Source organism: Gadus chalcogrammus, chromosome 1, assembly GCF_026213295.1.
Source record: "Gadus chalcogrammus isolate NIFS_2021 chromosome 1, NIFS_Gcha_1.0, whole genome shotgun sequence".
Lineage (NCBI taxonomy): Eukaryota > Metazoa > Chordata > Actinopteri > Gadiformes > Gadidae > Gadus > Gadus chalcogrammus.
In genome coordinates, this window is record NC_079412.1 from 16,356,856 (window position 1) to 16,368,780 (window position 11,925).

The 11,925-nt window shown below is 46.7% G+C and overlaps 1 protein-coding gene and 1 pseudogene across 2 annotated transcripts; one reads left to right on the forward strand and one right to left on the reverse strand.

Moving 5' to 3' along the window:
- The window catches only part of LOC130384184 (prickle-like protein 2), a 6,612-nt pseudogene extending 4,126 nt beyond the window's left edge, over window positions 1-2,486 (forward strand).
- Window positions 2,487-3,905: 1,419 nt separating this feature from the next.
- On the reverse strand, window positions 3,906-11,646 carry LOC130384442 (periphilin-1-like). 2 transcript variants are annotated; one of them, XM_056592640.1, is made up of 6 exons: window positions 11,539-11,646; window positions 11,015-11,124; window positions 8,725-8,945; window positions 7,403-7,458; window positions 5,246-5,362; window positions 3,906-4,161 (listed from the first exon to the last, which is right to left on the reverse strand). In XM_056592640.1, the coding sequence occupies exons 1-6, from the start codon at window positions 11,575-11,577 to the stop codon at window positions 3,955-3,957; spliced, it is 750 nt and encodes a 249-aa protein (XP_056448615.1). In that variant the 5' UTR covers window positions 11,578-11,646; the 3' UTR covers window positions 3,906-3,954. The 2 variants fall into 2 exon arrangements, with proteins under 2 accessions (XP_056448615.1, XP_056448606.1); XM_056592631.1 differs by having other exon boundaries at window positions 5,246-5,365.
- Between the last annotated feature and the right edge of the window lie 279 nt (window positions 11,647-11,925).

The window sequence follows — 11,925 nt, forward strand, 5'->3', positions numbered from 1 at the left end:
ACTAAATACACACCATCAAAGGTACGGTTCCAGTCTTGCTTCAGATCGATGAAACCATGTATATACAACATTATTCAGTATTTAATATTCAGATTTAATCAACCCTTCACCATGTCAAATAAACAAAATCGGGATCTCATTGACCATATCATCTCATAGTTTCATTCATAGATCTGCAACTAAGTTGTGTTTTACGGCTTGACTTTCAGGGATTGACCAAGGCCAGATGACCTATGATGGACAGCACTGGCACGCGACAGAGGAGTGCTTCTGCTGCGGCCCGCTGTAAGCGCTCCCTGCTGGGCCGCCCCTTCCTCCCCAAGCAGGGCCAGATCTTCTGCTCACGCTCCTGTAGTGCCGGACAGGTAACCAATCATGCACATTGAAAAAATTGCAATGAATGCATAGCACACCAGGAATTACTCTCGACCATTCACGTTTTTTCCACATTGTTGAACCAATGTCCCTAACACAGTGCTTTCTTGTTGTGACACCAATCAGGAACCGAACGAATCGGACTCTTCGGACTCTGCCTTCCAGAGCGCCCGGTCCCGGGAGTCCGCCACAGCACCAATGTTGGGAAAAAGGAACGTCGAAATGCGAGCCAGGAACGACGGAACGCTGAGGCCCGGCAGCCGGCCTCGGCGCCCATGCCCGACCGCATGTCTGCTGAGATAGACCCCCTCTCCGTCCAGATGGACCGCCTGAGCGTGTCCTCCGGCCCGACGCCAGCAGGACCCCTTGCCGAACCCGAGCCGCACACCCAGCAGCGCCCCCAGCCTCAACCAGGTGTGGATGAGCAGGGATGAGGCGTACCCTTCTGCTGCCTATGAGAGCGCCAAGCGGGAACCCTCTCCCACTACACACCCATACAGATGCTGGGCCAATGTAATCCCAGACAGGGTTACAACCCCAACTCAAACCCTCACCCGCCCACCCAGAGCCCCGTCAACCCAGGGAAGAGGCCTGATTCCTGGGGTAAGGAACAAGGCAACACCAAGAGAACCCCTATGGCCGCCCTGAGAGGACAATCCTTCAACGAAAACTGGATCCATCACAGCCAGGACGAGTTCCGGCCCACCAAGCTCCGCACCCAGATGAGCTTCAACGAGGTGTCCAGCCAGGGCCAGGGCATCTCAGACAAGAGGAGCATCAGCCTGCATGGCTTCCAGAGGGCGAACCGGCCCCACTGATTCGGAGGAACCCCATCAATGGCATGAGTTTCCAAGAAACCCTTACTCCTCTTGAACAGACTTCCTCGTGGATCCATGGATTCCCTGACACATCCAACGCCGCAGGTGAAGTATCATTTTATGTAAAGGACATAATAGACAGGAATCATGCATGTAATGACACACATCTTCGGATGCAATATTTGATGCAGAAGTGTTTTCTTCACAGGTAACTCTCTGGACGGGGTCAGTAAGCGGCAGGAGCATCTGTCCAGGTTCTCTATGCCTGATCTGAGTAAGGACTCGGGCGTGAATGTGTCTGAGAAGAGCCACATGGGCACTCTCAGCTCCTCCATGCAGTTCCACAGCACAGAGTCCCTCTCCTCCTCCCGTCTGTATGGGAACATGGACGCTGCACTGAGGGTGGGCTACCCCCTGCAGTACTGGGACCCCTCCCGGCCCCTGGCCTTCAACGCCAACGGTCACGCCGGTCTGATGGGCAGCAGCGGAAACATCCGCATGTCATCCATGAGCGAGAGAACCCCTCGCCGGCACCCTAACGGGCAGGAACCCGTATCCCAGCAACAGCAACCGCAACCGAGGAGCCGCAAGCACCGCCGCGGTAACCACGGTAACAGCCAGCACCCGCAGCGGACGGCACCACAAGCGCTCCCGCCGCTCCCGCTCTGACAACGCCCTGCACCTGGTGGCCGACCGGCCCGCCCACGTGGCGGAGCCGCCGCACCGCCGCGTGCAGGAGGACTACGACCGCTTCCCCAGCGGCCACGCCGCCAGGGAGCTGCTGCTGGGCCTGGCGCCGGGCGCCTACAGGCAGCAGCAGCAGTACCGGCCCTGCCCCCGAACCACCTCGGACCTCACCCTGCAGAACGCAGGCTGGCAGCCGCAGGGCCCGGGCCAGGGCGGGCCGCTCTGGGCCGAGGGCTACCGAGAGGGGGCGGACCCCTGGTGCTCGAGCTGCTCCTCCAGCTCCGAGTCGGAGGAGGACGACGCCTACTTCCAGGGGGAGGCCATCCCGCGGCCCGTGCAGCTGCGCTACATCAACAACGAGGAGCTCCGGCACCGCTACAGCCCCTCCGGGATGCCGGGCCACAACGCGCCCCTGCATGGACCCCTCCACGGGCAGATGCACACCCGCCAAAGGAGAAAGAGCAAGAACTGTGCCATCTCCTAGATGTGAGGGAGAGGATACGGGGACTGGAGAGCGGGAGAGAGAAGGATGTGTGGGAGGGAGCAGGGAGTGGGATGTGTAAGAGAGATAGTGGACAGGGACTGCGTGTACAGTAAAATGGAAAGAAACTGAGCGGATGATGAAGAAAGGAAATGGCAGATTCCTGCTGTTTGTGATCTAACACAACTCTTGTTTGTGTACACCTACAAAGTATGACGTTATCGCGAGAAGAGGGGTTACACAGCAGACTCAAATCAAGGGACAGCTAAATAAGGATCTGTTTGATCGGTAATCGTGCATATAGTCTGGTCTGGTCTCAAATAACTGGCTAATGTGCGTGCGTGTGTCTGTGTGTGTGTGTGTGAGAAAGTTTATACCCTTTGCACCAGAGAGTCCTTTCAACATGTCAAAAGGGGAGTTTTTTGTATCACTGTAGAACCTGGGCTGTGTTTGGCCAGCCTCTGCTCACAGGCCAGTGCTCTGAACACATTGGCGTAAACCTACCGAGAGGAGAACACATCGAGAGATATCGTGTTGGAATAGTGAAAGCTGTGCGATATGAATGGAGAAAACTGTGGGGTAGGTACTGAGCTGCGACTTAGTTTGCCCCAGTGGAATCCAAAAGCTGCTGGAAAAGTGTTGGCTCACAGACCAAGTTATCATCTTATGTAAATAGTCTGTTACACCATGTGCTCTACATAGACTGCTCTCCATGCTTTACCAATGGCAGGTCGCTAGATAGGCCTCAACTCCTTGTTCTATCAGGCAAAGTAACGTCAGGTACGGTCCTGTCTTCTTTTCTTCAACATACTTCTTTTTTTAATACTTATTATTTTTAGTTGGATAAATAAAGGACAAATTAATAGTGACAATAAATTATCGATACCTGTTTAATGTATATAAAGTAAACAAAAATAGAAATAAAAATGTCTTTAAAGTATTGGATGTGGTAATGTAAATGTTATGTACATATTGTCTTACATATTATATAAATATATTTTGTAACTTAAGAATCCTTATTTGTATAAGACAGGGTAGAGATAGGAGGATTTGCATGTACCTTTTAATGTTGTCGTCCTATATGGAAATAAAGTGTATTACAATGAATAACCAGAAGGGTGCCAGTTAATGTCCAAGCTTACTGGTATGTGGTTGTTGAAAACAGCGGTTGGTAAAGTGATCGAAAGACCCTTTTCAATGTCAGGTGTCTACCCTCTCTTCATCAACTTCCTGCTCAGCTCAACCCACATGAAAATAAAATGGATCATCACATGTTGCGCAATACCATGGTTTCTAGCATAAGCATTTACCTTCTGAAATTGAATAAACCATATATGGTGAATGTGATTCACTGATACTATAAAGATATACAAAATGCATTTTTGGTGCATCTTCTTTATAAAACACAGAGACACAACTAAGATCTGGACATTTGAACTGGGCTTTACAAAAACAAACACACACACACACACACACACACACACACACACACACACACACACACACACACACACACACACACACACACACACACACACCACACACACACACACACAGACTAACAATAAAAATAAAACCGAGGGGCATATGTGTTTATGTGTGTGTGTGTGTTTGCATCTCTTGGGAGGCTGCACTCAGGTCATACTGGGTTATAAACTGGTCCATGGCTGCAGCACAGCGCAGGCCTATCTCCTTGAGATTTTCCTGCACAGCGAAGCGGATGGGAGGCACTAACGAGGGGTCCTTGGAGACCAGCTTCTTCACCACCCGGCTGAACGTGCCACAGTCCCGTTGATAAACCTGGAAAAAACACATTGACACGCTCACACAAACACACCGTCTCGTTGGCCTTCTTTTGTTTTGCTCGGAGGCGGGCCTTTGAACTGCACAGCACTAAGGCTTGAGATAGCCCGGATAGATTAGCATCCATTTCATCTTTCCTCACAGCGTCGGTTCATCACACAGGGACGATGTGCGTGATCATTTGCCGGTTTCTTTTTTTAGGCTTGCGTGTGCACGCGTGGCCCACTCGCGTGCACCGTGCACCTTGCACATGCCAGGCTGTGTGAGGCGACCTGTATCCAGTCTGCTTTCTGAAAGAGCCCACTTTCTGCTGTAACCATGGAGATAGGAAAATAAGAGACCTTCTCTTAATTTGAAGTGGATTGAGAGAAACACTCGCTCACACACTACGCACCGGGCCTCATGTGATGTGCCGTCACCTGGAAGCTTGCTTTTCAAGCACGTGTGTGAGGTCCACCACGCCACTCTTTTGGTCGTGGTTTTTCAACTACATCCGTGCTGTTGACAATTTTTATTTGGATGTTTATCAATGTGTCTTCTACTTAACCTACTTTTCGTTTAACTTCAATTTTAACCCATTTAAAATATGGACTCTGGTGTGAATAAAAGCCGTTCTCGTACTGGTCTGAAGCATCAGTAGTAGACCTGTTAAATCAACCTGTTATGTCCACATCAATCCCTGAATAAACTGGTGTAACAGTCCTGGTCCATAACCTTTGTGTCAAACATGTTAGGTTTAAGTTTTATTTTCCGTTAAACATTTTGTTCAGTTTTTTCTTCATCCTTCTTAGTTCAGATAAATTCATTGAAAACAATTGTCTTCTGGCTAGTGTAGTAAAAGTAAAGCAATAAACAGATTAATTCAGACTGATCAAGAAAATAATAGGCATGTGGACTCTGGTGTAGCAGACAGCACCCCACTAGTAAGAAAACTACTATTCCAGGCCAATATGTATTATTTATCCCACAGAACTAGTGTGTGTGTGTGTGTGTGTGTGTGTGTGTGTGTGTGTGTGTGTGTGTGTGTGTGTGTGTGTGTGTGTGTGTGTGGTGTGTGTGTGTGTGTGGTGTTGTGTTGTACCTTCTCTATTTCTTTCCTCTTTTCTTCGATGGCTCTGCTCTTTGCCATGGCCGGGCTTACAAGTGATGGGTGCCCCACTGGTCTTATTTTTTCAGTCTGACTTTGGTCTTGTGTTAACTGCTAAATTAAAATGAAATATAAGCAAATAGACTGAAGCAACACAACGATAATGACAAAGAGTGCTAATGTTACAATAGAATGACATTAGCAGAAGATGGTAGAATGATCTCATCAAATGTAATAGTGAGCCTGTGGCAATACTGAGAAGATTCTATAGTGTGCTGTCTTAAGGGTAATTTATAGTCATTATAGTTATAACAATAACTTTATTTATATAGCACCTCTATAAAACTGCCTTTACACTGTGTTTGTATGGTAAAACAAGCGGATAAGTCAACAAACAAAGAGTGTAATTTTTCTTGAAGGATACTAAAAATGTCCAAAAACATTCAAACAACATCTTATCAGTAAACTAGACTAAGTATGAATAAATAATACAATAATAATTAAGTATAAAATATCAGAAAAATGCATGTATGGCAGCAAAAAGGACAACACCACAGTATGTTGTGTTTTTAGAAGGGATTTCAATCACATTGCCTTATGGTTGCTGGCACTGTGTTCCAAAGCTTGGGAGCCGTAACGGCAAACGCCCGCTCATCTTTTGGTTTTTGCCTAAATTGTGGAACAGTTTGCTCCCCCTGAGGACCTAAAGGCTATGTCCTGGCTCACAGGGATCAAACCGGTCAAAACTGTAGCTTGGGGACATACCTCATGAGGTTTAAAAGTAATTAGTAGAATTCTTAAATTAATTCTGTACTTAATGGGGAGCCAAGGGAGGGCAGAAAAGAATGGGGTAATGTGCTGTCCTCTATTGCAGTTGCTGCATTCTGGACTAACTGAATGGGGGAAAGGGCCTTTTGGCTGAAGCCAGCAAGACACAAGTTGAAGAAGTCTGGTCGAGAAAAGACAAAGGCACGCCTCAGCTTCTTCAACATCAGTGTGAACGAAGAAGAGGTTAGCTTTGGAGATGGTTCTTATCTGTAGAAAGCATGACTAGACTCCTTTTTAGAGATGTGGCTTGAACGTTAGGTCTGGGTCAAGTCAAAGCAAGGTTTCATACAGTCTGGATAATTATTGGCCGACAGATAGCCAAGGCTAGGGCCATTCATATTAACCACCGGCTTTCAGATGGAGCTGGAGGAAATGTTGTAACTTTTAGCATTGAATGTCATTATTGCAGTCTGCTAGGGCAGCTATAGGCAATTTGGTTCACAAGGTCTCAATGGGAGGTATAACTGCGTGTCAGCTGCTTAGCAGTAAAAAGCAACATTGTGTTTCTGAATGATGTGTCCAAGAGGCAGCATGTAGATAGAGAATAATGGTGGAGCCAAAATAGAACCTTGTGGCCCACCACACATAAAAAGGGTTGCGGAGGACGAGGCCTTCCAAAGCGATGCTCAGTATGCTCTATCTATCTGACAGGTAGGCCTTTATTATGTCATGATAATGATGTTTATTTTTCATTTTGACCAAGCATTTTGCCCTTTCAGTAAACTAAAAAAAATAAACATTCCAAATCGTATACAGTACACAGACTGTTGAAAACCCATACGGTACCAGAATGCTTAAAGCCTGAAGGTTTTCTGAAACAGCATAACACTGTAATGTAAAAATGTGCATGGTTACACATAAATCCACTCCTGGCCTATGCTCATTTTCATGTGACTCCGAGGTCTGAGTGTAAACTGCTGATCCTGCATGATTCAATGCCTTTATTAAACTACAAAGGTGCATGGAACAGCCCTGAAACACCTGTGTCTTCCAATGTATTAGACAACTCACACCCTAATCAATTTCCTTTCTTAAACCTGCAATCAATGATCGCTTCAAGGCCTCTCCCTTTATCCTCCCACTATTCTACTCTGATGTCGAGTGAAAATAACGTTGATGAATAGCTGTATAGTCTACGAATGGGGGAGAGCTTAAAGAAGGTGAAACATGATTAATTACAAAAATCATCTAAATGGTAATTTTAAAGGTAATCTTGTTTTGTATTGTGTGTACGACACGGTACACACTGTGTCTCTCCAATCGGTTCCACTCTCATTACCACAAAGAGCAATTAAAGACCCAAGCGTCAGATGTTGTACTCACTGCTTTATCTTTCTTATTGCTGGGAAAGGTCCGAGAAGTTAAAGATCCTGAGGTGGCTGGGGAAAAAGAACTGTTTCATTATCCCAGCAACATGATTCGAATTGACAACAGCAAGGCGGAAGCTGAACAATCACAATTTTATTTGACCGGATCGATTTTGTCTCGTGTTGCTCGACTATCTATAACTGTGTCTTAAGGCCACCATTAGGATGTTACTGCACCTCATCTAACTGAATGTCATCGACCTCTGGCTTAAAGGGATGGTTATTTTTTGCATCCAGCAGGTGCTCAAATCAATGTTTCTTTGAGCAGAATGCGTTAGGTGCATTTGAGAAATCTGCCTCGCAACATTGGACTGCAGTGTTCCGATGTGAAGCAAAGGCTTTGTTATGGCTCATTTATACCATTGGCTGCCTCCCCTCTCTCACTCTCTCACACAGGTATAGTCAGTCACACACACACACACACACACACACACACACACACACACACACACACACACACACACACACACACACACACACACACACACACACACACACACACATACACACACACACACACACAAACACACAAACAAAAATGCACACACAAACCATGGATGAGTCACCATCATCGCACCATCTCTCAGGCACACCGAGAAACCTGTTCCTCACACACACACACACACACACACACACACACACACACACACACACACACACACACACACACACACACACACACACACACACACACACACATACACCTCCACAGTGCTGCAGTATGCGCAGAAATACAGTGGAGTGTGAGGGAAGAAGAAAAAGCATGCCAACACTAGAATCTCCGCTCCTGCAATAAGGATGGGCAGCCGGTCTTTGACCAAGAATCAATAAACAATTAATACATGCAACGTTGTTCTGATAACAAAGCTAAAAGAAGGGTGGTTTCCTCTTGTCTGCATCACTTCTTTGTAGCAATAATTCATCTCTAATCATCAGCAAATACCTTCTTCTTCTGAAGGGAGTTCACATGATACAGCTACCATATGAATAATCTGGCGTTTGTTACACAATATAGGGCTGTTATAGGCTGTTAGGAGTTAGGGCTGTTATAGGCATGATGAGTATTGTGTCATGTGCCACAACCAATACAGAAATGACTGAAACCATTGCCCAATCCACAAACGGTCAGGAATTATCCAAATGAGGTAACATTGACATGATATAATTTGAAAACATTTGGTACCCAATGATAGTCCACACTGCCACTCGGTGGTGGTAGGGTGTACATGCATGTGGTTTGCAATTATTGTGGCTGTTTAAATATATAACCAATCTTACCAGGTTTTTCAAAAGCCGGTGAACTGACTCGATGTATGGGGTTCTTTGTCACGTCCTTTTCTTCCGCGATCTGTTTTAGTATCTTCATCTTTTCCACCTGCTTCCATTCTGCAAGGCTAATTTGCTTTTTTGTCCCGGTTCTCTGACGAGATTTTGAGCCGAAGGGGAGTGTCCCCCGGGCTCCTAAATTGGAAGGAGTCTTCCAAAGAGAATGCTCAGTCCTTAAAAAAAGACATAGAAAAAAGGGTCAGAGAAAATGAACAATAGGAACCACCCTACCTGGCACCTTCCTCCAGATCATCACCCGTCCCCCAGCATATAACAACAAGCCTAGCACTCCACAAGTCTAACATTAATAGGAGTTCCCCTAGCCTGCCTATCGTCCCCAAGTGGCTAAAACTTGCGTTCGGTGTAAAACGAGGGCTAGGTATCCTGTTCGCCTTTGAAAAAATGGAAGATCAGGAGCGCTGATTTGGAATGGGGTCCCATATGTCGTCATAAGGGGCCAAGCTACCTCCCCTTCCTCTGCCTTGTCCGCCCAGGGAATTTGACCCACCAATGAGACAATGAGCTACGACCGCCACATGTGTGTGTGTGTGATTACACACACTGTAACGCAAGTGTTGTTATTTGGATAACCGTTCTGCTGTTGGTGTCATGGCGCAATACACGTCGGATCTTTGACGTCTCTGGTATTTCCACAACGAGAATGTAGTTGGGGTTATCTCAGCCATGGTTGAGAAGGAATTGGGGGAAAGGAACTTTGGCTTTGACTCCCTGAAGTACATGAACTGCTACATGGAGGAGAAAGGGATTGTCTCCCGCCGGAGCCCCGCTGCCCGCTGCCGCGAGGCACCACCGCCCAGCAGCGGGCAGCGGGCGGTTCAGTCTACTGACTACTTCAGATTGATGTGGACGTGGAAAAACCAGAGACGTCGGAGAACCCCACGCAGTCGTTTGAGATTCATAATATCATCTGGAGGTGCACACAGCTTTTGGCCGTGATAGTATAGATTATATGATATCGATATCTTTTTATTATTTGATGTTATTTAGATATAGAGCTCCAGGACTGTAACGCAAGTGTTGTACACTTCTTTGTTATTTGGATAACCGTTCTGCTGTTGGTGTATTGGTGCATGGTTGAGAAGGAATTCGGGGAAAGGAACTTTGGCTTTGACTCCCTGAAGTACATGAACCACGACATGGAGGAGAAAGGGATTGTTGCCCTCGATTGTCTCCCGCTTGAGCCCCGCTTCCCGCTGCCCGCTGCCGAGGGACCACCGCCTCGGCGTTGCCCGCTGCAGGATGCCAGCTGCCGAGGCAGTGGTCCCTCGGCAGCGAGGCTCCGGCGGGAGACAATCGTGGTCAACAATCGCGGGCAACAATCCCTTTCTGCTCCATGTCGTGGTTCAGTCTACTTCAGATTGATGTGGACGTGGAAGAACCAGTGACGTCGGCGAACGCGACGCAGTAATTTGAGATTCATAATATAATATCATAATAATAATATCATCTGTAGGCACACACAGCTTTTGGCCATGATTAGGAAAGAGTGTTTAGATGCATTAAATGTGGCAATGTGGTGGCAGCATTGAGGGGGGTGAATCCGGGACGCTGGTTTCATTGTTAAGCCTTCAGGAGGTGTCGTGGGCCTAACTTAACGAAACATCTGTGAAAGAGGGTGCCCACATGATAACCCCAATGATATTCTGCTTACTGCTTACTGCTGTATTTACTGCTGTTAGTTGGGCTAGTTGTCTCGTGTTTTTCACCTTTGGTTGGTAACTCAGTAGCCAGTGTGCTTATAAGGTTAGTTTGGACAGGGGCTTCTGAATATGTGTTTTCCTTGGATTTTGGGACAAGGGATTATAACATCTGATCCTGTGTATTTATTAATGAAATATTATATGATATAGATATCTATGTTTAATATGATATTATTAAGATATAGAGCTCCAGGACTCCCGCCGGAGCACCTGGAGTGTTCTAGAATGTTTACAGAACACGGCCTAAGGCCGTGACTGTGCGCCTCGCCATTGCGATACATCCATTGTAAAAAGAGCGCATGGTACCATATGGCCGCAAGCTGCTCAGGGTAACACCACACCCTCCTCCTTGACCCGCCTCACTCCTCATTTGCTCAATGTGCGACTGGCTCGTAGTGGCTGTAATTGTGCACCACGGCTGGATTTCAGGAACGTCTTCAAATACTGTGTTAGGGGCCCAGGCAATAATATCTATATTAAAGCATCCATAAAGTAGCATGCAATGGGACCTTTAAACTTACCTTCGCCTGAATGGACTTTGAGCACTCGAATTGTACCCCCTTGCCATCCTTGCCATCCTTGCACTGTGTGTGGTGGTCGGACTGGACCTGGTCACGGGTCGCTTCAGATCCTTTAACAACAGGTGACAGAAGTGTCCAGAGTGAAGAAAGCGTATACTGAGATAGATTCCATTGGGAGCAAGGGTCAATTTAGCAAAGTATTAATATTATCCAAAGATGTCTCAGTATTTGCCTTGCCACAACACTGGGAGTAAAAAGATAACGAATAACCGACGTTGAATATATTAGTGTCGGTTATCCTCGATCCTGGCATGAGCAGATATCTTAAACCACAATTCACACACACACGCACACACGCACACACACACACAGACACGAAAGTAGACACTTTCAAACAGGGACAATGGTTGAGGGTTACGAACTGATTGTTTTTGTCCCCTATAAAGCCACCAATGCCTAGTGATAAGGATTTCAACACTCAATGACAACATTTTAGCAGGTAATCAATAAAAAGCAAAGGCTACTTTCTTCTGCAGCGTCTCATGTCTTCTTCCGTGTTCCATTTCAGTTTCGATTCCTTGCTTCCTGACTGCGCAGGCGCGCAAACGACAGCAAAGTCGTGTGTGTGTGTGTGTGTGTGTGTGTGTGTGTGTGTGTGTGTGTGTGTGCGTGCGTGTGTGTGTGTGTTGATGATTATAAACCCGTATCCTTCCCAGGCGGACCGTAACTCCTGGGAAGGGGCCTTACATGAGCGTTATTGTTTGTGCGAAACTGGGCGGGACTTTCAGGTGTGTGTTGTGGTTTAGTGGCGAGAGGAGCGAGAGCTAGAGAGGTACGAGGGATATCACAGTTTCCGTTACAGATTGTGGATATTCCTTTGTTAATTTGCTCATAAAACGTCATATTTACTC